This window comes from Megascapheus bottae, chromosome 17, assembly GCF_031878675.1.
Source record: "Megascapheus bottae isolate mThoBot1 chromosome 17, mThoBot2.hap1, whole genome shotgun sequence".
NCBI lineage: Eukaryota > Metazoa > Chordata > Mammalia > Rodentia > Geomyidae > Megascapheus > Megascapheus bottae.
The window spans coordinates 19,858,009-19,881,620 of NC_143525.1; the positions used below are offsets into that span (position 1 = coordinate 19,858,009).

The following is a 23,612-nucleotide window of genomic DNA, read 5'->3' on the forward strand; positions in this document are numbered from 1 at the left end:
AGTTGAAGATTGTGGGTCAAAGCTAGCCTTGGCTGAAAACTTCTTGCAAGACTGTTATCTCCAGTTAACAACCCAAAAAACCTGGAAGTGGTGCTGAATTCAAGCCCCAGGACCAACAACAAAAAAGAGAAAGGAAAGAAGGAAAGAAAGAGGAAGGAGGGAGGAAGGAAGGAAGAGAGAGAGAAAGAAGGAAAGAAATGAGAAAGGCTGGTTCAGTGGCTCTTGCCAATAACCTTAGCTATTCAGGAGGCTGAAATTGGGAAGATATGGGTTAGAAGCCAGCCTGGGCAGCAAAAAATCCCTGAGACTCAATCTCAGTTAAAGAAATTTGCATGTATGGTAGCACAGGTGTATCATCCCAGCTATGCTGGGAAACATAAAATAAGAGGATTATGGTCCTGTGGAAAAGGCAAGACCACCCCATCTCAAAATAATCAGTGTGAGCTGGATGCCTATAATCCTAGCTACTCAGGAGACTGAGATCTGAGGATCACAGTTCAAAGCCAACCCAGGCAGAAAAATCCCTGTAAGACTCTTATCTCCAATTAACCACCAGAAACCAAAAGTGGAGATGGGGCTCAAAGTGGTAGAGTGCTAGCCTTGAGGGAAAGAGCCCAGGGACAGCTTCCAGACCCTGAGTTCATAACCAAAAACAAAAAAAAAAATCATTTAGCCAGTCACCAGTAGCTCAAGCCAGAATCCTAGCTACTAAGGAGGTCAGGATCTAAGGACTGTGGTTCAAAGCCAGCCCAGGCAGAAAGGTCCATGAGAATTTTTTTGTGGGTTGAGGGCGGGGAGTTATGGGGCTTGAACTCTGGGCCTGGGCACTGTCACTGAGCTCTTCAGCTCAAGGCCAGCACTCTATTACTTGAGCCACAGTGCCACTTGCAGTTTTCTGGTGGTTAATTGGAGATAATTGGAGTATCATGGACTTGTGTCTGGGCTGGCTTTGAACCACAATCTTTAGATCTCAGCCTCCTGAGTAGCTAGGATTGCAGGCATGAGCCACTGTTGGCCCAGCCTGTGGCTGAGTGGTAGAATGCTAACCTTGAGCACAAAAAGCTCAGAAATAGTCCCTAGGCCCAGAGTTCAAGGCTCAGGACTGGCAAAAAAAAAATGAATAATAGGGCTGGGAGTTTGGCCTAGTGGTAAAGTTGCTTGCCTAGCATGCACACAGACCAGGGTTCGATTCCTCAGCATCACATACATAGAAAAATCTGGAAATGGTGCTGTGGCTCAAGGGTAGAGCTCTAGCCTTGAGAAAAGTCCAAGGACAGTGCTCAGGCCCTGAGTTCAAGCCCCACAAATGGCAAAAAAAGAAAAGAAAAAATAAAAATATATAAATAAAATTATAGGGGTATTAATGGGAATTAAATGTACGGGATATTTTATTGTGTTGATTAAAAAATGTCCTAAAACTGGACTTTGGTGATGATTGAATCATCTGGCTACAATTTAATTTAATTTATTTTTTTGCCAGTCCTTGGGCTTGAACTCAGGGCCTGGTCACTGTCTTTGAGCATTTTTTTGTTCAAAACTAGCCCTCTACTACTTGAGCCATAGTGCCACTTCTGGCTTTTTCTGTGTATATGGTACCCAGGAGTCGAATCTAGGGCTTCATGGATGCTAGGTGAGCTCTCTATCTGTATGCCACACTCTTGGCCCTAGACTGTAAGTTATGTATGTTATACTTAAAGAAAATTTTTTTACCAGTCCTAGGCTTGAACTTAGGGCCTGGGCACTGGCACTGTCCTTGGACTTTCTCAAGGCTAGGGTTCTACCACTTGAGCCTCAGCACCAGTTCCAGCTTTTTTCTATGTATGTGGTGCCGAGGAATCTAACCCGGGTCTTCATGCATGCTAGGCAAGCATTCTACCATGAAGCCAAACTCCCCCCCTACCCAATTTTTTAAAAATAAAACAAAATCCATTTGCTGGGCCATCTGCCACTGAAATCAGTTTTCTAGCCCAGCGTTCCTAGGAGCCCCTTAGGTCCTTCCTTATTCAGGCAGGATCTGTGGGGGCAAGGAAACAGACTTGAGTGTGGATAACTGAGCATGCACCTTGCTTCCCATTCCATTCAGAGTGGTTTGGAAAAGCCTGGTCCCCAGGGGAATGAAGAACCCAGGTTTGTAAATGGCAAAGCAACACAGAGTCGAGTCAGAAGTCATTTTTGTTGTGGAAGACTCAGTGAGTAGCCATAGCCTAAATGAGAGAACCAGGCTGAGTAAGGCTGGAGCTTTGGCTTTGTTACATGGTAGCCCTTTTCCACAGGTTACTCCACATCATTCCCTCAGCCACCCAAGGAGAAGGTGGTCATCCAGTTTCACAGATGAGGAGACACAGATCCAGGAGAATAAGTTACCATGGAAGCTCACACAGCTGCCAACTGCCTGAACTTTAGTGTAGGTTGAAAACCTTATTGGCTGGGCATTTCCCACAAAGGAAGATGGATGGATGAAACCAGTGGTTAGGTCAAGTGCTAGGCTCTGATGATCTAGGGTCAGACCTTGCATCTTCACTGCCTGGATTTGTGGCTTTTGGCAAATTTCTGAAGTGTCCTTAGCTTCAGGTCCTTTATCCTAGAAGTGGGGATGGGGCCAAAGGTAGTTCAGTGGCAGATACTTGCCTAGCTTATGTGAAGCTCCAATACTATTTTAAACATTTAAATAAAAAGCCAGGTGCTAGTGTAATCTTAGTTATTTAGGAGGCTGAGATGCGAGGATCCTCAGCTGTCAGCCTTCTGATAGCTAGCATTATAGGTGCCTGAAAAGGATTGAAGTTTGAAGCTAGTTCAGGCAGGAAAGTATGTGAGCCTATTATTTTTAATTAACCAGCCAGAAGCTGGAAGTGGAAGTGTCACTCAAGCAATAGAGAGCCAGCCTTGAGTAAAAAAAAGGTGAGAGAATCAGGCTCTGGTGGCTTATATCTGTAATCTTAGCTACTCAGGAAGCTAAGATCTGAAGATCATGGCTCAAAATCAGCCTGGGGGAGTTTGGCCTAGTAGTTAAAGCGCTTGCCTAGCATGCACGAAGACCCGGGTTCGATTCCTTGGTACCACATACATAGACAAAAGCCGGAAATGGTGCTGAGGCTCAAGTGGTAGAGTGCTAGCCTTGAGAAAGTCCAAGGACAGCGCTCAGGCCCTGAGCTCAAGCCCAGGACTGGCAAAAAAAAAAAAAAAAAAAAACAGCCTGGGTAGGAAAATCCATGAGACTTATCTACCCAGTTAACCCCCAGAAAACTGGAAGTGAAGTCATGTCTTCAAGTGGTAGAGCAGTGGCTCTGAACAAAAGGAGCTCAGGGAAAGCACCGAGGCCCTGAGTTCAAGCCCCAGTTATCACCTATACCCAGAGTAATTTTTTTGTTTTAAACAAGTTCAACCAACTTGTTTTAGGTGCCATGATGCTAGCTTTGCCTGGGAGATGCCATTGTTTGCTAAGAGTAGAGAGCTAGTAGCCTGTCCTCAGTCTCCAGGACCAGAGAAGACAGGAAGCCCGGGAAAGATACAAGAGTCCAAGGACTAACTAGGTAAGTTCCCAGAAGAAGAATGACTGTCTGTGATCTGGACAGGTCCTCCCTGTTTTATTTGTTTGTTTGTTTTGAATTATAACTCAAAGCTTGCAGAGCTGGAAAAGTCAGAAGTCATCAATCCAACCATGCCCTTTCCTTTTGTTTTTGAGACAGTCTTGCTATGTAGCCTAAGATGGCCTTACATTTAGGATCCTCTTGCCCTGGCTGAGATGACAGATACAACTATATCTTTTTCAGATGAGAAAACAGAAGCCTAGAGGGGTGATGGCTTGTTCAAGGCTCTTCTTTGTTGCCCTTCCTCCACATGTATCTGAGACTCAAAACTTAGTGACTGGGAGTTGGACACTGGCCGGAAACTAGTTGCTATCTACCTCAGGCCCAGTGGAGAGTGCCCTGGGGATGGAGAGGAAAGGGAAAGGAGAAAGAAATAGTTTTTTCTATCCTTCCTTCTCAACTTCACTTTGTTGGATCATCCGGAAATGTCTCTATATGGAGAAAGAAAATCTTGTCTACCTGTTTCATCATACAGATAGATAAGCAAGGGCCTATTTGTATCCCATTGCTGCTTCCAAAGAAAGGAGGAAAGGAAGGAAGGAAGGAAGGAAGGAAGGGAGGGAGGGAGGGCGGGAGGGAGGGAGAAAGGAAAGCCTGGAGAGAGGAAAAGACTTGTCCAGAATCATGTAGGGAGACCCAACTCAAATTTAGGCATCCAAATGGGATCTTGCCTGCCTGCCTGCTTGCCTTTCTTCCTTCCTTTTTTGTTGTTTTATTTTGTTTGTATGCCTGTAATGGGGCTTGACCTAAAGACTTGGGCTCTGTTCCTGAGTTTTTTTTGCTGGAGGTCAGCAGTCTACCACTTGAGCTACAGTTCCATTACTGGCTTTTTTGATGATTAAGTGTTGATAAGAGATTCAAGAGTTTCCTGTCCTGGTTAGCTTTAAACCCCAATCCTCAGATCTAACCTCCTGAGTAGCCAGGATTATAGATGTGAGCCCCTTGCATCCAGCTTGAAGGGCCGTTTTCACTAGACTGCATCAGTCCTGGATAACATTGGTTTTTTTGCTTGTTTGTTTTGTTTTGCTTTGCTTTATACACATGTCATTTGCCTTAAAATCAATTTTCTCCTGGCTCCAGAGCCTTAAGCGTCCCGATGGAATGAAGGTCCATCCTCTAATTTAAAGCTTGTCACTAGCTTGGTGCTGGTGGCTCATTCCTGGAATCCTAGCTACTGACAAGGCTGAGATTTATGGGTTTTGGGCTGAGATTCTCAATTTTGATTCACCACCAAAAAGCTGGAAGTGGATCCATGGCTCAAGTAGTAGAGTGCCAGCCTTGGCTAAAACAGTGAGAACCTGAGGCCCTAAGTTCCAGTTCAAGCCCTAATAATACACACACACACACACACACACACACACACACACACACACACACACACCATCACTATGTTGGACTTTGCCACATCTGTCATCATACCTAATTTGAAACTCACAGAGTGTAAGAACTGAAAAGGATTTCAAAAAGCAGTAGTCTAAGTCCTGTTCTAGACAAGTGGATAAAAGCCCTGAGGGAAATGATATTAAGAGCACACCAGAATGAGGTCGTCCTCAGGACCCAGGTTTCCTCATGTCCTGACCTGTGGTCATGATTGTGTCATCCTCTCTTGTAGTCCCCATAGAAACTAGCATTGTGCTAGACTCATCACTTTCCAAGAAGCTCAATAAAGTCTTGCCGAATGCAGCATAGACAAGACACCATTGTGTGCAAGATACCTTTGCCTTTTGCTAAAAGCTTTACAGTACATATTGTCTTTGATAAATAGCTAATAAGTGATGGTTGCTTGAGTTCATCTTCATTCTGCATTATTACTTTCTGCCTGAGGCTGTATTCAGGCAGAGGTGGACTATTTCAATGGCAGTCACTCTTTGGAGGCAAGGAAGATCATTCCATATAGCCTTACCAAGAACCAGAAAACTCAGGGCTAAATCACTCTGGCCAGAGCCTCTGGCATCTACCCACAGAATCCTCCCAGCCCAGAGAAATTACAGATGAGAATTTAGAAGTGAAGCCACATTGTAACACGGGTGTACTGTCTGTATCTCAGGCATTGCTATCCCTGGAGGGGTTTTCCACACACCCTGGGGAAGCCAGGGGGTATGGAGGAAATAGTTATACTGACAGCTCAGCAATATGCATCCACCAAAGCAGGGAGGAAGATGGCTTCTATCTCCTGCCCCAAGTCATGGCCAGGAGATGCTCATGATTCCAAATGGGAGTCATAACGCCCAGAGCCCCAAGCAGTGTTGCTTACTACTTACCATTCCACTCCTAGCCCCTTTGCAAAGTCTCTAATTGTGCTACTACTTGTCAGGCGAGAGCAGTTAAACGCCTAGCTCTCCTCTGAGACTTACTTCCTATTACCAAGGGACAAATTCAGCACTGGTTCTGCTGCAGAAGTTCCCTAGTCATTCACTGGATCAATCTACTACTGGATCACATCTCCAGAGTCGCTGCACATGGAGAAATTAAGGTAATGTTTAAGGAGACAGCCTCTCAACTTGCTTTTTCATGGGGAATACTCCTGGCAACAATCTCTGCTTACCCTAAGAACTCACAATAAAAGAGACATTTCAGTGGTGGGGTGCCAGTGGTTCATGCCTGTAATCCTAGCTACTCAGGAGGATCTAAGGATTGTAGTTCGAAGCCAGCCTGGGCAGGAAAGTTTGTGAGATTCTTGTCTCCACTGAACTATCAAAAAAGCTGGAAGAGGAGCTATGGCTCAAGTGGTAGAGTGCAACCCTTGAGCAAAAAGCTTGGGAACACCTCCCTGGCTGTGTTCAAGCCCCAGGACTGGGGTGGGAGGGGAGAGAAAGAGAGAAAGAGAGAGAGAGAGAGAGAGAGAGAGAGAGAGAGAGAGAGAGAGAGAGAGAGACAGAGAGAGAGACAGAGAGAGACAGAGAGACAGAGACAGAGAGAGAGAGACAGAGACAGAGAGACAGAGACAGAGACAGAGAGACAGAGACAGAGAGAGAGAGAGAGAGAGAGAGAGAGAGAGAGTTAGAGTTGTTTCTATCCTATTCAGAACTTCAATCTCTTTCAAGCCAGACATCTCTGTACTCTCAGTACCTATCACAGGCTCACGAAACATTAAAAAATGCTGATTAGTGCAATATCCACTCACCTGAGAGGGAAAATCGGAAGGTTTATCAGGGCCTCATATACTGTATTATTTCCTCCCACCCTCCTCTCTTCTTTCCCTCCCTCTCTCCCTTCCTTCCTACCTTCCTTCTCCAACAACTTCTTCACCTCTTCCTCCTCGTCTTCTTTCACCAACTACTTCTCCTCCTCCTCCTCCTCCTCCTCCTCCTCCTCCTCCTCCTCCTCCTCTTTCTCCTCCTCCTCCTCCTCTAACTATTTATCCTTACCCTCTTTTTCCTTCTTCTGGGAATGAAACCCAGGACCTTACACAAACTAAGCATGTACTGTACCCCTACTCTCAACCTCCCATAAGGTAAATTCTTGTGATTTCTGGGGAATTTGGCTTCTGGGAACCTGAGGTGATAATTTCAGAACATCCAGAGAAGAGGACTAGAGTTTTGGGTTTGGGAGTCTAGCTTCAATGACACCTTTCCCTTTGTTTGGAACTATTGAGTCCTGGGTTTGCATTTCAGTTCTCTCTTGCAGGAACATTTTAGCTTCTCTGAGCAACAGACTGTCATGTATGGAACAGGACATGTCTAGCTTAAGTGTTCTAGGAGACAGTTACTGGTCATCTTTTGTCGGATAGATAGATCTTAAGAGGAGACTGTCTGGAAATTTCTTGTGTCCTCAGACGTTCATTGAACACCTATTATGTTTGAGGTCATGGACTAGGTGATGGAAAGGCAAAAAATCTGTGATTTAGACTGGGTGCTGGTAGCTCACACTGTCATCCTAGCTACTCAGGAAGCTGAGATCTGAGGATCATGGTTTGAAGCCACCCCTGGTAGGAAAGTCCGTGAGATTCTTTCTTCCAATTAACAGCCAAAAAAGCCAGAAGCGAAGCTGTAGCTAAAGTGGGAGAGTGCTAATTTTGAAAACAGAAGCTCAGGGATAGCACCCAGGCCTTGAGTTCAAGTCTGAGGACTGGGACAAAAAAGCAAAAAGAAGAACAAGAGGAGGAGGAGGAGAAGGAGGAGGCAGAGGAGGACGAGGAGGAAAAAAACAACAGCTCCCAGTGCTGAGGAGGTCAAGGCAGGAAACTTTTCAAGGCCCTGACCAAGAGAAAGAGAGGTGAGGGGGAAAGGAACACCAAATTGCCCCATAATTAGAGAAGTACTGTCTTCAGAATGATGAGGGGTGACTCTAGAGGATGGTTTTCTTCTCATTTCATTATCTCTGAAAGTGCTCACCTTGGCTTACTTTGTTTTTGGGCCAGCCCTGGGGCTTGAACTCAGAGCCTGGCCACTGTCCCTGGACATCTTTTACTCAAGGCTAGCACTCTACCACAGGAAAAAAAGCCACAGCTTCAGTTTTGGCTTTTTTTTTGTACTGTATTAGAGATAAGAATCGAATGTACTTTTTCTGCTCAAACTCAAACTATGATCTCAGCTCTCAGCCTCCTGAGAAGCTAGGATTAAAGGCTTGAGATACTGGCATCTGACTCTTTGCTTACTCAAGCCTCTCTGTTTCCAGGCCTTATAGGAAGAGGTGTGGTTTCTGTACTCAAGACACTTGCTTATAGTGTACGGGTGTGCATGTGTGTGTGTGTGTGTGTGTGTGTGTGTGTGTGTGTGTGTGTGTGTGCTGGGGGTGGGGAGGAAGAAGAGTTTTGGCTCAGTCATGGACTATGTGCTTAGCATGTGCAAGACACATGCACCAAAAAAGAAAACAAGGAAAAGTAAAAAGGAGAAGAAGAAAGCTTATAGTTTAGGAGAAGGATATGGACAATGCCATAAATATGCCATAAATGGTTGTTTATACAAATTATTTTCAGGGTCAATGAAAACCTACATAACATTAAAGGATTATTGAAGGCCTCTTTTGGGAAGTGATAGTTAATTAAACTCTCACAGATGTGTAGGAGCTAGCTCTGCTAAAGGGGAAGGGGCATTCCAGAAAAGAAGAAGAAGAAGAAAAAGAAGAAGAAGAAGGGGGGCAAGCAAAAGGAAAAAGGCCTGTGCAAAGGCCCTGAAGAGCAAGGAGCCCATTATTAAGGGACAAGAGAAAAAGCCACATGGCTGGAAGATAGAAAACCGAGGAATGGTTAGTTGGTAGAAACTTTGGGCTGGTATTTTTCCAAGTTCCAGAACTCAGTAAATTTGCTCCTTTAGTTCCAGAAAAGGATTAGCTGCAGCAAAATTTCCTGAGTATGAGTTAAAAAGCAAAGATTTCTGGACCTCCTTTCTGATGAGTTAACAAGCCTTGGAGATGGAATCCAAAATTTAGCATTTGTGTGTGTGTGTGTGTGTGTGTGTGTGTGTGTGTGTGTGTGTATGCACATGTGTGTGCTAATTACTAGAGCTTAAACCCACAGCCGGATACTGTCCCTGAGTTCAAAGATGGCACTCTACCATTTGAACCACAGCTTTTTTGCTGGTTAATTGACGCTAAGAGTCTTTCAGATTAGTCTGCCCAGGCTGGCATTGAACTCTGATCCTCTGATCTTAGCCTCTTGAATAGCTATGAATCATCCTTACCTAGATCAAGAGGTAACATTTTGAACAAGTGCCTCAAGTGATTCGTTACAATGGAAAGTTTGAAAGTCCCTTTTTTGGACCACATAGTACACGTTAGTGGCAAAACTCTTTCTTGTTTAGATTTGTATTCTAAAAGGTCCTCCGGTTTCTGGAGGAAGCTGAGATAGATGAAGGCAGTGGATGAGTCTGGGGTGAGCCAGTACTGTCTCAGGTGAAGAGTCTTTAGCATAGAACCAAGAGGTGGTGATGGACAGATTCATGAACTACTTTATAGAAGATCTTTTAATCATTATTATTATTATTATTATTATTATTATTATTATTATTTTGCCAGTCCTGGGCTTGAGCTCAGGGCCTGAGCACTGTCCTTGGACTTTCCTCAAGGCTGGTGTTCTACCCTGAGCCACTGCACCACTTATGGCATTTTCTATGTATGTGGTACCGAGGAATTGAACCTGGGTTTTCGTGCATGCTAGGCAGGCACTCTACCACTAGGCTAAACTCCTGGCCCACCTTTTAATTATTATAGAAAGGTTTGTGTGTGTGTGTTTTCTAGTGCCTGGACTCTTGGTGTTGTCCCTGAACTCTTCAGCTCAAGGCTACTGCCCTATCCTTTGAGCCACAGCCCCGCTTCCCATTTTCTAGTAGTTAATTGGAGATAAGAGTCTCGTGTTCTTTAGTATCCAGGCTGGCTTTGAACCTCGATCCTCAGATCTCAGCTTCCTGAGTAGCTAGGATTACAGGCGTAAGCCACCACGCCTGTCTTTTTTTTTTTTTTTTTTTGCCAGTCCTGAGGCTTGAACTCAGGGCCCACTGTTCTTGGACACTTTTTGCTCAAGGCTAGCACTCTGCCACTTGATCCTTAGTGCCACTTTTGGCTTTTTCTGTATATGTGGTTCCAAGGTGCATGCTAGGTGAGCACACTGCCACAAGGCAAAGCTCCCAGCCCATATTACAGAAAGTTTTATGTAACATCCTTTGCTGTCTTTGACTAGGTAGGTAACTCATGATTGTTGAAAAACCAGATACATAGGGAAAAAAAAACACACACAAACAAAAACACCAAAGGAGAAAATAAATCTTTCTTTTTTCATGCTGGTCCTAGGGCTTTTATGCTGGTCCCCCAGGGCTTGGGGATTGTCCTTGAGCGCTCCCTCTCCTCTCTTTCTCCAAAGCTAACATTCCAGTCCTTGAGACACAGCTCCATATTTGAGTTTTTAGTAGTTAACTGTAGATCAAAGTCTCACTGACTTTTCTATTGGGCTGGCTTCAAACTATAATCCTCTGATCTCAACCTCCTGAATAGCTAGGATAATAGGTATCAGCCACCAGCACTTGGTGAAAGTAAGCATTGTGATATATATTCTTCCAGGCTTCTATATCTATATATATCTTCTCTCTCTCTCTCTCTCTCTCTCTCTCTCTCTCTCTCTCTCTCTCTCTCTCTCTCTCTCTCTCTCCTCTCCTCTCCTCTCCTCTCCTCTCCTCTCCTCTCCTTCTTGTTCTACCTCTCTCTCCCACCTCTTCTTCCCTTTCTCTCTCCCCCCATCCCTCTTTTTTTTTTTTGCCAGTCCTGGGCTTGGGCTCAGGGCTTGAGCACTGTCCTCAGACTTTCTCAAGGCTAGAGCTCTACCACTTGAGCCTCAGCACCATTTCCGGCTTTTTTTCTATGCATGTGGTACCGAGGAGGAATCGAACCCAGGTATTTGTGCATGCTAGGCAAGCACTCTACCACTAGGCCAAACTCCCGGCTCCCCGCCCCCCCATCCCTCTTATGCTGGTTCAGAGGCCTGAACTCAGGAACTGGGTGCTGTCTCTTAAGGTTGTTTTTTTTCCCCCCTATTCTGGAGTTTGAACTCAGGGCCTGAGCACTGTCCTTGGGTTTTCTCAAGGCTAATGATCTACTATTTGAGTATTTGAGCAACAGCACCACTTCTGGCTTTTTCTGTATATATGATACCTAGGAATCGAATCTAAGGCTTTGTGCATGCTAGGCAAGTGCCAGTAGACCACACTCCTAGCCTTTTTTTTTTTTTTTGGTGCCAGTCCTGGGCTTCAACTCTGGGCCTGAGCACTGTCCTTGGACTTGGACTTTCTCAAGGCTAGAGCTCTACCACTTGAGCCTCAGCACCACTTCCGGCTTTTTTTTTTTTATTTATGTGGTACCGAGGAATTGAACCTGGGTCTTTGTGCATGCTAGGCAAGCACTCTACCTCTAGGCCAAACTCCCGGCCCCCCTAGCCTTTTTTTTTTTTTTTTAAATTTTTAATAGTTAATTGGGGATAAGAGTTTCAGAAGTTTCCTTCTCTGGCTGGCTTGGAACTATGATCCTCAGACTTCAGCCTCCTGAATAGCTAGGATTATAGATGTGGACCAGTGGTGTCTAGCTATATAGTTTCATGATCTAGTTTGTTATTGCTTATAACAAATCAATTCAATGATGTTTATTGGATTCCTGCTTTTCAGGATAATAATATATCAAGCTAGGAACGTGACTCAATCCCTCAGTTGGATTCCTCAGTACCACATTAACAGAAAAGGCTGGAAGTGGTGCTGTGGCTCAAGTCATAGAGTGCTAGCCTTGAGCAAAAGAAGCTCAGGGGCAGTGTCCAGGCCTTGAGACCAGCAAAGAAAAAAAAATACACACACAGACAGTCAATGGTAGAGCTATGCATTTTGTTTTCTTTTGTGTGTGGTTTTGAAGCAGGGCTTCTCACATTCTGAATACATGCCTTGATTCTGAAATACACTTACCAGCCCTGGACTTTTTCTTTTCTTTTCTTTCTTTCTTCCATTTATTTTTAACGAGTTGTGGGGTTTGAACTCAGGGTCTAGGTTCTGTCCCTTTTCTCACTCTACCACTTTGGGCCACAGTGCCACTTCCTGTTTTCTGATGGTTTATTGGAGATAAAAGACTCAAGGACTTTCCTTCTGGGGCTGGCTTTGAACCTTCATCCTCAGATTTCAGCCTCCTGTGTTGGTAGAATTACAGGTGTGAGCCACCAGTAACCATGGATTTAATTAATTTTGATAACATTCTATACTATTATAAACAATCTCCTATGCTCATTTTGGAATCCAATAATATTTATTTCCTTATAATACATTTTTGCTAGTGGTATTGCTGGGTTTGACAAACTGTGCAGGTTTAATCACATACTCCTGTTGTGTCTCAAGGGGTGGTATTGTGAGGAAGGCTGGCACCACAGGGACTGGCAGTCTTTCAGGTTCCTGGCCTGCCCTTATTTGAAGTCCCTGGTCTGTCACACACATCTCCAGGTTTTCTGCACGTTTTTCTTTCTTCACTAGCATGGATGTAAAGTACCAGATCTGGAATGGCAAGTCAGAGACTTGCCAAAGGAATGCATTTCTAGCTTTATCCTGCAACAGAGGCTTGTGGTCTTTAACCCCCTAAGAATCTACCCCAATCCCCACCCCCAGCTCTCCCTGGAGGGCGTGTTAGGAAGCAGCTTAGGCAGGCAAAGATTGCACCATCCTGGGGTTTGAAAAAGAAGTGGAGGAAGCATAGAGAACAAAGTCCTAGTTCCCAAAGGCCAAAGCCCCAGAAGCCGGTTCCCAATGCTCCCAGCTCTTCTTCCATGAGGAAGCCTGGGACTCCAATCCCTTCTCCTCCAGCCCCTCTCTAGCCCAACCTTTTTTTAGGACTCTGGCCCTTTAAGAAGCTGTCACTGTGGCTCGGCTAGCCCCGCCCAGCGAGGGGCGGGCCCTCGGGGAGGGGAGGGGCTCGCAGTGGTTGAAGCTGGGAGAAGGGGGGGGGGGAGCTGGGTCTATTTTTAGCTCGGGGCCGGGTCACGTGACGGGAGTGACGTCTCCGAATGTTGTTGTTGGTGGCGGCGGCGAGCGGAGCCGGAGGAGCCGCCGCAAAGATGGAGGAGTCGTCGAGGAGGCGCTGCTGCTGCCGCCGCCGCCGCTGCTGCCGCCGCCGCCCGCGAAGCCGGAGCTCGAGCCGCAGCGGGTGAGCGCGTCGTACCCGCCGGGATCCCACCTTCTGTGGGTGGGGGTGCAGGGCCGGGACTCCCGCCGCGGCTGCCCGCGGGCTCCCCGCGCCCGCGCCCCGCGCTCCGCGCCCCGCGCCCCTCTCGCCTTCCTCCCGGCGCTCGCTCGCTCGCTCGCTCGGTGCCAGCCGGTGGGCGCCCCCCCTCGGGAGCGCCCGCCAGCCCGGGAGCCGGGCCTCGGGCTCGCCGCGCGCGCCCCTCCCCAGCCCTCCCTCCCGAGCAGGGCGCCTTCTCTGCAGGTAAGGGAGGGGCGGTCTTCCCGCGCCCCCAGATCGCCCAGGGACCGGCCGGGACGTCTCGTGTGTCCCCTCCCCAGCGGCGCGTTTGGCGTTGCAGAATGATTTCAGCTCTGCACCCGGATTCTGGGCAGATCCCCCCCCACCTCTTCGCTGGACACCCTTTTTTCTTGGTACTCTGAGGGGAAGGGCGCTGCCCACCCACAGCGCTTCTCCCTATCACTAGGAACGCATCCTGGGTTTTATGTCCTTGACTTCCTTGCAGAAGAAGGGGGACTGGGGCGGCGGGGGGGGGGGGGATTGTCCCACCTTACTTCTCTCTCCTATTATTCTTACCTCCTCGCCTGGGAGGTGTTACTGCGTTTGTTCCTGCCCTCTTCTGTCTGACACCCTGGAGCTAGGGAGATAGCTAGGAGATAATTTGGAGCTTCACCTTCCTTGTCCCGGGTGGATGCCCCCCCCCTCGTACCCATTTTTCATCCTAGGTCTGTGTCTCACTGGAGGTAGGGACTCTGGTTGACTGTGCCTTGTTAACTTGAGGTGGGAGGGGGAGTCAGTTCCTCTACCCCACCCTTCTCCGGGGCCCTGGGGAAGATGAGAACTGGCTGGATATGTGTAATTAATCTGGGAGTGTATTGGGGGGGTGAGGGGTGACCACCACCTGATATTTCTGTATTTGGTCCTTTGAGATGAGTTGTGTCCTTAAAGAGGAAAGGTAGCAACTGCAGTTTTCTTTAGAAGAGGGGATTGTGAAAGGGACCCACCACTCTGACAGTGACCACTATGCTTTTGGGACATGGAATTAGTTTTGGAGTCTGTGGTGGTAGTGGTGGGGGGTTGTGGTTAGGTTCAGGGTCCATTGGGAGGGGAGGTTGGAGCCAGATCATAGAAACAAAAGGAGGCGGAAGATGGTAGGGTCTTGGCCAGAGGACCTCTGGCCACATTCCCTGAAGGACTGATTCTGGGACTAGTTCCTATCTTGAATCTCCTCTTAGGTTTTGGAGGTGTGGGCTGAGAGAATCCTCAATCTCCTGAAGCCCTTGGCACTGGGACCCTTGAGCCCGAGCTGCTTGTTGAGATTCTGGGCTGGGCTGGGGATATGGATGAGCCATCTTGGGGTCTGCCTGTTTTCTTCATTCCAGACTTTCCTCCTTCCTTTCCCTCCCTCAGCACAAAGCTTGGAGGGTGATCTTGGTTTGCTTCCTTTCCTTTTTCTTAGATACTCTTTTCCCCTTTCCACTTGCACTTGGATCCGCACTGTCTTGATGAGGCTGGTGTGTGGGGGTTGTCTCTGAGTTAGAAGCCCCCAGCATCTCTACTCTGTCATGGCCAGTGGGACAAATCCCAGGTACATGTTACCTGGGAGCAGGGGGAGGGGAAGTGCTTGCTGAGGGCCAGCTTCCCCTGTCCCTGTATAGCTTTCTACTTTGGCTGGATGTGTAGTCTGGAGTGGGGGACAACAGTATCCTATGCTCCACCCACCTCAAGTAGAGGCAGAAACAAAGGTTTGCTTTCCCTTTCCAAGGGGTGGCATCTTAGCTGTGTGCTTACAAATGGGGCCTGGGAATTGAGGGGGGGTCATTTGTGTTTCTGCACAGCAGGGGAGGGGGATCAGCCACGGGAGCTGGGGGTAGTGCAGTTGGTACTGAAGTACCAGCTGCTCTTTAATAATTAATTCTTCCTACTCACATCCCTTTGAGGAGGGATGTCTGGAACACGGCATCAGGCTCAGCCAGCCTGCTAGAGGACGCATTTCTGTTGGTGGTGGTTGCTGGTTGCGGGAGTGGGGTGGGGGTAAGAGAGAGACAGCAAGTGGGGGCCGTTCTTGGCATTTTCGGAGCGCTGTCTTTTGCTCATGAATGAAAACCTGATGCAGCCAGTGAGGAGGCCTATTGTAGCCCACTTAGGCTAATTAAACTTTCTCTGCCTTTCTTCCCCCACCCCACCTCAGCCCAGCCCTTTCTTGAATAGGAACCCTGTCTGGTAATGCTGGGGAGTGGGTATCATTCTGTCTGAGGTTTTAGGGCAAACAGACCCCTTCCTCTGCCCTCTGCCTCCGCCTCTTCCCCTCTTCCCCTCCCCCCCTCTTTTTTTTTTTTTTCTAGAAATAGAAGCCTCCTCCATCTGGCTTGTGCAGATGCCTGGAGCTGCGTCTGAGCAGACAAACAGAAATGGGCCGATTGCAAAAATGAATTTGTCAGCCCCGTGTCTTTTTTCCTCTCTTGTTGTCTTCTTCCTTTTCCTAGTTTGGGGCCTGAACATGTGAGTCAGTACCCTGCGTGTCTTACCCTTCTGGTCTTCGGTTGGCTCAGATTGGGAGAGATACAAGGCCATGGAGGCCCTCAGAGGCTGGAGAAAGTGGTCTCCTGTGGCCATGATCAGGAGGGGTCAAGATGAGGAGCACTTGGTGCCTATGGATGGGATTGGCGCTTTTTCTTGCAGTCATTGGGGCAAGCAAAGCCCATGTCAGACTCCTAGGACCTCTTGACCCTGCTGCCTATGGCCTGGGGAGTGGCCTTGGCCTAGCTGCTCAGGACTTGGGCCTGCCTTTTGCAGGGCCAGAGCTATTTGTTGAGAGGGGGTGGCGTGGAGGTACTAGAGTCCAGGTTCTGGAGAGGCCTTCCAAGGCCGGCCCTACACCTGGAATTTAGAGGGAATTGTTTGAGAGACAAGATCCCTGCAGGGCAGCATTGTGAACATGTGGCCTTTGGGACATTGCACTGCCCCAGCCTGCCTTACTGGTCTGCACTTTTCCACCCTGGCAGTTTTTATTGCTCACAAATGTGGTAGGAGGGTCTCTGTTTGGTTTCTGCCCTACCTACTGCAGCTTAGCCACCCTTATAGATAGGATTCTGCTAGTTTCCTGCATTCTTCTTGCTCCGCTGCTCTGGCTGGAGGTAGAAGGTGGGTTTGCCTCCTGCATGGAAGTAGATATCTATCTGGAAGAAAGTTAGTCCACCAGGGTGGCGTGGTCCCTGAGGGTCACCACGCAGTTCCTGGTCTGCAGCTTAGGTATTTTTTTTTTTTTTGACCAGTCCTGGGGCTTGGACTTAGGGCTTGGGCACTGTCCTTGGATACTTTTTGCAAAAGGGTAACACTTTGCCACTTGAGCCACAGCACCACTTCCAGCTTTTTCCTGTGTATGTGGTACCCAGGAATCGAACCCAGGGCTTCATGCATGCTAGGCTAGTATTCTACCACTAAGCTATGCTCCTAGCCCCTGCAACTCAGGTTTTGAACATCACGTTGCCCTCTTTCCCCTTTGTGCCCTACCCCAGACAAGAATCTACACCTGTTCTGATCAGGGACAGACCTTGAACATGGCTTTGTTTCCCAGAAAGTCCTAGTCTGTGGCTCTTATTCATTTACGAGACTTATTTATTTATTTATTTATTTATTTTTGCCAGTGCTGGGGTTTGAACTCTGGACCTGAGTGTTGTCCTTGAACTCCTTTTGCTCAAGGCTGGCACTCTACCACTTGAGCCAGAGCTCCAGTTCTAGATTTTTCTGTGAGTAATTAGAGATAAGAGACTCACAGACTTTCCTGATGGGGCTGGAGGCTTTAAACTATGTTTCTTACATCTCAGCGTCCTGAGTATCTAGGATTACATGAGTGAGCCACTAGCTTCTGGCTGTTTATTTTTTGAGGTGGTCTCACTATATAGCCCAGGATGGCCTTAAACATGCCATCTTAGATCCAGGAAGATTCTCTGGTAGTCCATAGGGGCCAAGGGGTACTGCTGGGTCTCATGGGATGGGGAGATGTGGAGCATAGCTGAGTCTTGAGCTCACTGTGAGTTGGAAGAGTTGTCCCCTTCCTTTTCTCTCCAGTGAGTGAGAATCAGCACCTTTAAGATCCAGAGAGAAGCTAGGAATGGGAGGGGGATAGTGTCTGAGCGTGACTTAAGTTTTTGTTCCATTACCATCTGACCCTTCTGTAAAGGTGTCTCTCATTAAGAAGATGGGCTGGACTACCCAAGCTGCTGCCAGTCATGGGAATTTCTGAACCTATGTTCCCCAGCCCACGGGAAAAGGGTGTGAGCAGGACTGGGCGCCAGCCCTGGTGTGGGCACTGACTGAGCTACCTTCCCACACAGGCCCTGTCAGGGCATTCACAGCCCCACCTGCTGCATTCTTGAAGTTGGCCTCAGCCCTGCTTAACCTCCTTTGTCCTTACCCCACACCCCTTTTGGAGCAATCTGGTCCCTTCAGCCCTGACCTCTCATTCTGAATGTACCTTCCTGTAGCTACAGAGTCCAAACCCTGTGGGTAAGAGCAGAGGGCAGCAGGCCCCAGAACCTCTGGGTCGTCTTCATGCATGTTGTGCACATGTTCTTGTGTCCTTGCCATAGCTGATTTAGTTTCTGCATGCCACATGAACCCTATCCCTGAGAATCCTTCATGAGAATTCAAGGCTTATTGAGAATGAATCTTGCCAGGAGGTGGGGCTCTCCAGGAGGCAGAGCTGATTGTCTGCTGGAGGTTTGGGGAGCAGTTAGGTTAGGACTTACACATCCAGCAGCTCTGGGCAGCCTTTGATCACTTCAATTCCATTGGGTCTGCCTTCATTTGGAATGAGATCATGTTTGGGTGGATTGTGGGCTGCTTAGGGAAGACCCCAGGTGGGTATATGCCTAGTGTGTGAGGCTTAAGGACTAACTCTGGGGCTGGGGCTTGGGGGACCTGGATGGGGACTAGCAAACCCTTGGTCCTTTAATTACTCCATTGCTATACTGTCCTTGGCTACTGTGAGTGCTTTTGTACAAATTGTTAAAAGGTGTCCCTTGTTCCATGGAACGCATCATAACTAAGGCTGTGGCTTAGCAGGCAGAACACAGCTGTACATAACCCCCTGGTCTTATACTCTGCATCACCCCCCCCACCCCCCAGGCTGGGGTACTGGATTGAAGATGGGTGTCTCTGACTTTCCTAATTCCTGGAAACACATTCTTATGCCTTGACTTGTTAAATTGGAGGGTTTGGACAGAGACAAAGCATATCTGCGTTTCCAGAGGTGGGTGGTAAAAGTTCTGGAGGCCTAGAGAAGATAACTGCCCCCCCTGGGAGTCCCAGTTTGGGTTATACTGAGTTCCAACTCTCCTTAAACTTCTGCCATGATCTCCAGATCATCCTCATAGCTTCCCCTGCCATGTACAGTGGATAGGGATAGCAGCAGCCTGCCTGGGCCTCTTGAGTAACTCTTGGTTTCACATTAGGCACTCTGGGAAGTTCTCCTCACCTGGCAGTGGGCACCAATGCCTGCAAAGGAGTTGTTTTGACTGTGGACTCTGTAGCCATTTCCTATCCTTGGGGCACTCAGAGCTTCACCAACTAGGAAGAGGAGAGACTAAGGTCTGGTCTAGTTCGGCTACTTCCATTTGTGCCCTGGGGCTGGTGTGCCTTCCCAGGTGTCTCCAGATGTAAACTGACTTCCATGGTTTTCCTTTGGTGGATTCCTGAGTTGGGAGCCTCTAACCCTGCTCCATCTCTCCCCAGGGTTGCTGTTCTGAGTGCCTGACTGCCTCGCCCCGAAGGATGGCCTTGGATGGGTATTAGAGGCCCGGGGGCCCGGGCTCCTGTCCCGTTCGTCTGTCTGTTATCATCGTCTGTCTCTCTTGACATCATCGCAGCTTCACCCCCTCCTGTCCCAGCCCCCAGCACCAGCTTCCTGCAGGCCCAGAGCCGGCATGAACTCTCCCAACGAGTCGGGTAAGAGCTGGGAGGATGGATGAGACCCCTGGGGCAGCTTTGATGAAATAGGCTGTGTGGGTTTCCTGCCCAGGCCAGCTGACTGCCAGTGTCTGAGCTGTCAGGGAACCAGGAGGATCAGGAGTGGAGAAGCATGGCAAGGAGTGGACAGAGGCCAGCCTGGCAGCGCTTGGGTCCATCTCTGCTTCATGCTGGCCCTCAATTTAAGAGCCTTTAGTTCCTACTGCATCCTGCTCTGTGATTCAGACCAAGTAGGCCTGATGTATGTGTCCTAGAATCTCTTGATAGCGGACAGTGGTGTTAGAAACATCTCCTCACTATAGATAACATACCCATCTTCTTTCTTGTGGAAGCTAGAATGTAGAATGTTTCTGCTGTGTTCCATACTGAACTGCATTTACTAGACAGGTGCTTTACCACTGAGCCATACCTCTAGCCCTTTTTTGCTTTAGCGACTTTTAGCGTGGGTTCCCTCATTTTGCCCCGGTTTTGGCAGTTATTCACCTACCTATACCTCTGGTATAGGTGTAGCTTGGATTATAGGTATGAACCACCACATCTAGCTTGTTGGTTGAGATGTAGTCTTCCTTGGCTGTTCTTGAAATACCACCCTTTTGATTTCTACCTCCCAAGTCGAGGCATATACCACCACACCCAAACTTCATACTTTTTTCTTGGTGGAAGTTTTCAGAGCTCTGGGCCTTAATCTGTGCTTGAGCATGTGGCACTGAGGCAGAAGTAGGATACGTCCAGGTAGACTTGCCCTCTTCCTTTTGGGCATTGAGCATGGCGATTCCTCATCTGAAGTCTTTTACTCTGAGATTTCCCATTCCCCTCTGCTAGAATGCTGTCTAGTGGTGCCAGAAATAGTCCAGGGTGGGACTCCAGGCTGTTTTACATATGGGTGGGACTGGATGTGTGCCCATGAGGATGTGTCCAACTAGCCTGAGCCGGACCCTCAGGACTTTCCCAGGAGAGTCACAGGTCAATGTGGTCAGGGTAATAACTGCCTTCTTTCCTCTGCTCTCTCCTTCTGCCCAGGCTGAGAAGCTTAGTCCATCTTTTTCAACTTTAACCCTCTACAGCCCATCCTCTCCCCATTTGTTTTTCTTTAGGAGTGTCTAGATGAACATTTTTTTTTCCTTCTTTTAGAGACAGGGAAATTTGATCCTGGAATGAAAACTTATTTACTGAGTGGTCCAGAAGCAGCAACAGGGAGGAATCCAGACAGGCCAACCCCACTTGACTCCCATTGTCTGTGGGGCTGTAGTTCCCCTCAGATCCTACCTGTGTTCTTGCTTTCATCTGTAGGAGCTATGCCAGGTGCTGTTTCAAATGCTGACTTCCCGCCTTATCCGTGTAGGCTGATTTGGAAGGACAGGAGATGCCTGGTGGATGTTCATCAGTCACTGCTCCTTTCTGAGCTGTGACACTGCCTTTCCCAGGAGCCCTTTGCAGTCTTGCCTCACATTGGGGCGAGGATGTGACCCTTGGCCAGGGGCACACAGACTGCTCATTATGTATTTGTTGGTGGCTTAGGAAGGATATTTACTAGCTGTGGGGTTTCATTTCCTTATAGGGAAGATTATACAAATCTACTCAAGGGGCCAGGAGTTTGGCCTAGTGGTAGAGTGCTTGCCTAGCATGCACAAAGACCCAGGTTTGACTCCTCAGAAAAAGCTGGAAGTGGTGCTGTGGCTCAAGTGGTAGAGCTCTAGCCTTGAGAAAGCCCAAGGACAGTGCTCGGGCCCTGAGTTCAAGCCCCAGGACTGGCCAAAGAAAAATCTACTGAAGATTGATTATGTTATTGAGTTACTCTGCTAGATGCTCATAGTCCCATTTTCTTTGTAGCCATTTTTTTGAGGGGGAGGGGACAGATTTGAACTCAGAGCCTTCACATTCACTCTGCTTGCTGCTGAGCTTTTACTACTTAAGCCATGCCTCCAGCCCTGCTTTTTTTTTTTGTCAATTGTGGGGCTTGAACTCAGGATCTGGAAGCTGTTGCTGAGCAGTTTTGCTCAGGGCTAGTAATGCTGTACCACTCTGAGCCAGAACACTCTTTCTGGTTTTCTGTTGGTTAATTGGAGATAAGAATCTCATGGCTGGGGCTGGGAGTTTGGCCTAGTGGTTAAAGTGTTTGTCCAGCATGCATGAAGACCCGGGTTCGATTCCTCGGTACCACATACATAGAAAAAAGCCAGAAGTGGTGCTGAGGCTCAAGTGATAGAGCTCTAGCCTTGAGAAAGTCCAAGGACAGTGCTCAGTCCCTGAGCTCAAGCCCAGGACTGGCAAAAAAAAAAAAGAATCTCATGGCTGGTGCTGTGATTCACGCTTATAATCCTAGCTGTTCAGGAGGCTGAGATCTGAGAATCAAGGTTCAAAGCCAGCCTGGGCACTAAAGAACCTGAGTCTCTTATCTCCATTTATTCACTAGAAAACAGGAAGTAGGGCTGTGGCTCAAGGAGAGGGTGGGCAGTAGCCTTGAGCTGAAGTGCTCAAGGACAAAGCCCAGGCCCAGGGGTAGGCCTGTAGCCTTGAGCTGAAAAGCTCAGGGATAGCACCCAGGCCTCGAGAGTTCAAGCCCCACAACCCATTTAAAAAAAAAAAAAAAAAAAAAGAATCTCATGGACTTTTCTGTCCAGGTTGGCTTTTAATTGTGATCCTCAGATCTCAGCCTCCTGAATAGCTAGGATTGCAGGCATGAGACAGCGTGTCCAGCTCTAGCCCTGCTTTTATGGTAGTTATTTTGGAGAAAAGAGTCTGCCTAGGCTGGCCTCAAATCACTGTTCTCTGGACCTCAGCCTCCTGAGTAGATAGAATTACATGTATGAGCCACCATCACTCAGCTTGCAGCCACTGTTGCCAGAGCCAGCAGGAGTGCAGTGGTATCTGAAGATGTCCACTAGCTTGGGAGCTGCTGCCCAACCCTGGCAGGATGGCCTCCTGAACAGACCTGTGTTTATTGGCTGAGCCTCTGAGCTGTCTTTCCAGCTCTCTCCAGCAGGGGGAGATGCTGTCTTCCCTATGTTTGGGAGGGAGGGAAGAGGGAAGGTAGAGCCAATGGAGTCCAAGCATCAGGGACCTTGTTTTAGGTTTGTTGAGCAACTTCAAAACTGTTGGGAACCTGTGGTTTATGTCTGCAATCCTAATATGTCAGGAGATATGGGCTGGCATATGAGTGAGGATCGTGGTTCCAAACCAGACCAGATAGGAAAGTCCATGAGGCTCTTACTTCCAATTAACCACCAGAAAACTAGGAGTGCTATGGCTCAAAGTGGTAGAGCACTAGCCTTGAGCAAAAAAACAAGCACAAAAAATGTAGTCATAGCACCCAGGCCCTGAGTTCAAGCCACAGGACAGGCACTAAAAAAAAAAGACAGATCACTATTTGAGGTTAGCCTGCTGAGGGCCCTTCTGATAGTTTTACTGGGGTTGTGTGAGGAGCTCAAATTGTGGGGTTCCATCCACTCTGTACTAAGGAGATAGACTGTACTCAGCTCTTCCTCTTTGAGGGGTTCAGTATCAGAATTCCTAGAATTCAAGTTGACATCTGGGCTGGGGCTACATGTGCCCAGTACAGAAGTCTGAGACTTCAATGTCTTGAAATCGCACAGAAATAAAACCATGAATTGTAGCCAGAGCACATGGGGCCTGCTTCTATGTGGCCATCTTGTATACAGCTCCTAGTAGGAAAGGTGTAAAGTCATATAGCAGACAATAGAGTCTGATGATGAATGTAGTTAAGTCCTCAGGGCGTAGGAGTGCGAATGGAGGGCAGCTTCTGAACCACTCTCATCTTTTCCTACATCCTCAAATACTCCTCTTTTTCTAGGCCCCAGAGCAGCAGGGCTGGGTAACAGCAAGGAGTTTTCTGCTATTCTTCTAGTTCCTTTCAATGCCTCTAAACATAGGAACTTTTCTGTAGGTCCTTGTTGAGCAACATCAGCTATGGGAACAGGAAAGGGAGAGAAGATCCATTCCTGCTCTCCTAGCAAGCAAGTCAGTCAGTGTGTTCCTGTGTAAGGGATGGCAGATGGAGATGACTGATTTGCTTCTGGGTCCACCATCCTGGGGAGTGGGCACTCACCCACATACTTCTGGGCTGGGCTGCATGCCAGCACTTGACCTCATCTACTATGGCTCTGATGAGACCATTGATGAGGCTGCCCACTCCCTTGATGAGGCTAGTCCCTGAGCTCTGCTTCTCTTTAGGCCCAAGGAGGCTGGAGGAGGAGTATTCTTTATTTTACTGGAGCCAGTCTCATCTGCATGTTCTCTGTGGGGTTGGAGGATTAGTGGAATCTGTCATAGCCCAGGTTCCGTCTAGCCAGGCTGAAGGAGTTGCTCTAGACTTAGATTCTTTTGGTCATCCATACCCTGTTCTCTGCCACTGCCTAGAGGAGAGGACAAGAGTACTACTTGCCACACGAGTTGGTCTGGGTG

At 48.0% G+C, this 23,612-nt stretch overlaps 1 protein-coding gene across 5 annotated transcripts in view; it reads left to right on the forward strand.

Annotated features, from left to right (window-relative positions):
* Positions 1-3,462: 3,462 nt before the first annotated feature.
* Positions 3,463-23,612, forward strand: part of Hdac5 (histone deacetylase 5) — a 49,098-nt gene continuing 28,948 nt past the window's right edge. For 4 of the 5 annotated variants that reach the window (XM_090350159.1, XM_090350162.1, XM_090350161.1 and 1 more), the window contains exons 1-2: positions 13,045-13,184; positions 18,957-19,169. In XM_090350159.1, the coding sequence (XP_090206285.1) occupies positions 19,148-19,169 (22 nt within the window). In that variant the 5' untranslated portion in view covers positions 13,045-13,184; positions 18,957-19,147. Of the gene's footprint in view, positions 3,531-13,044; positions 13,185-18,956; positions 19,170-23,612 lie in introns of those variants that run through there. The other variant, XM_090350160.1, reaches the window with a different exon arrangement.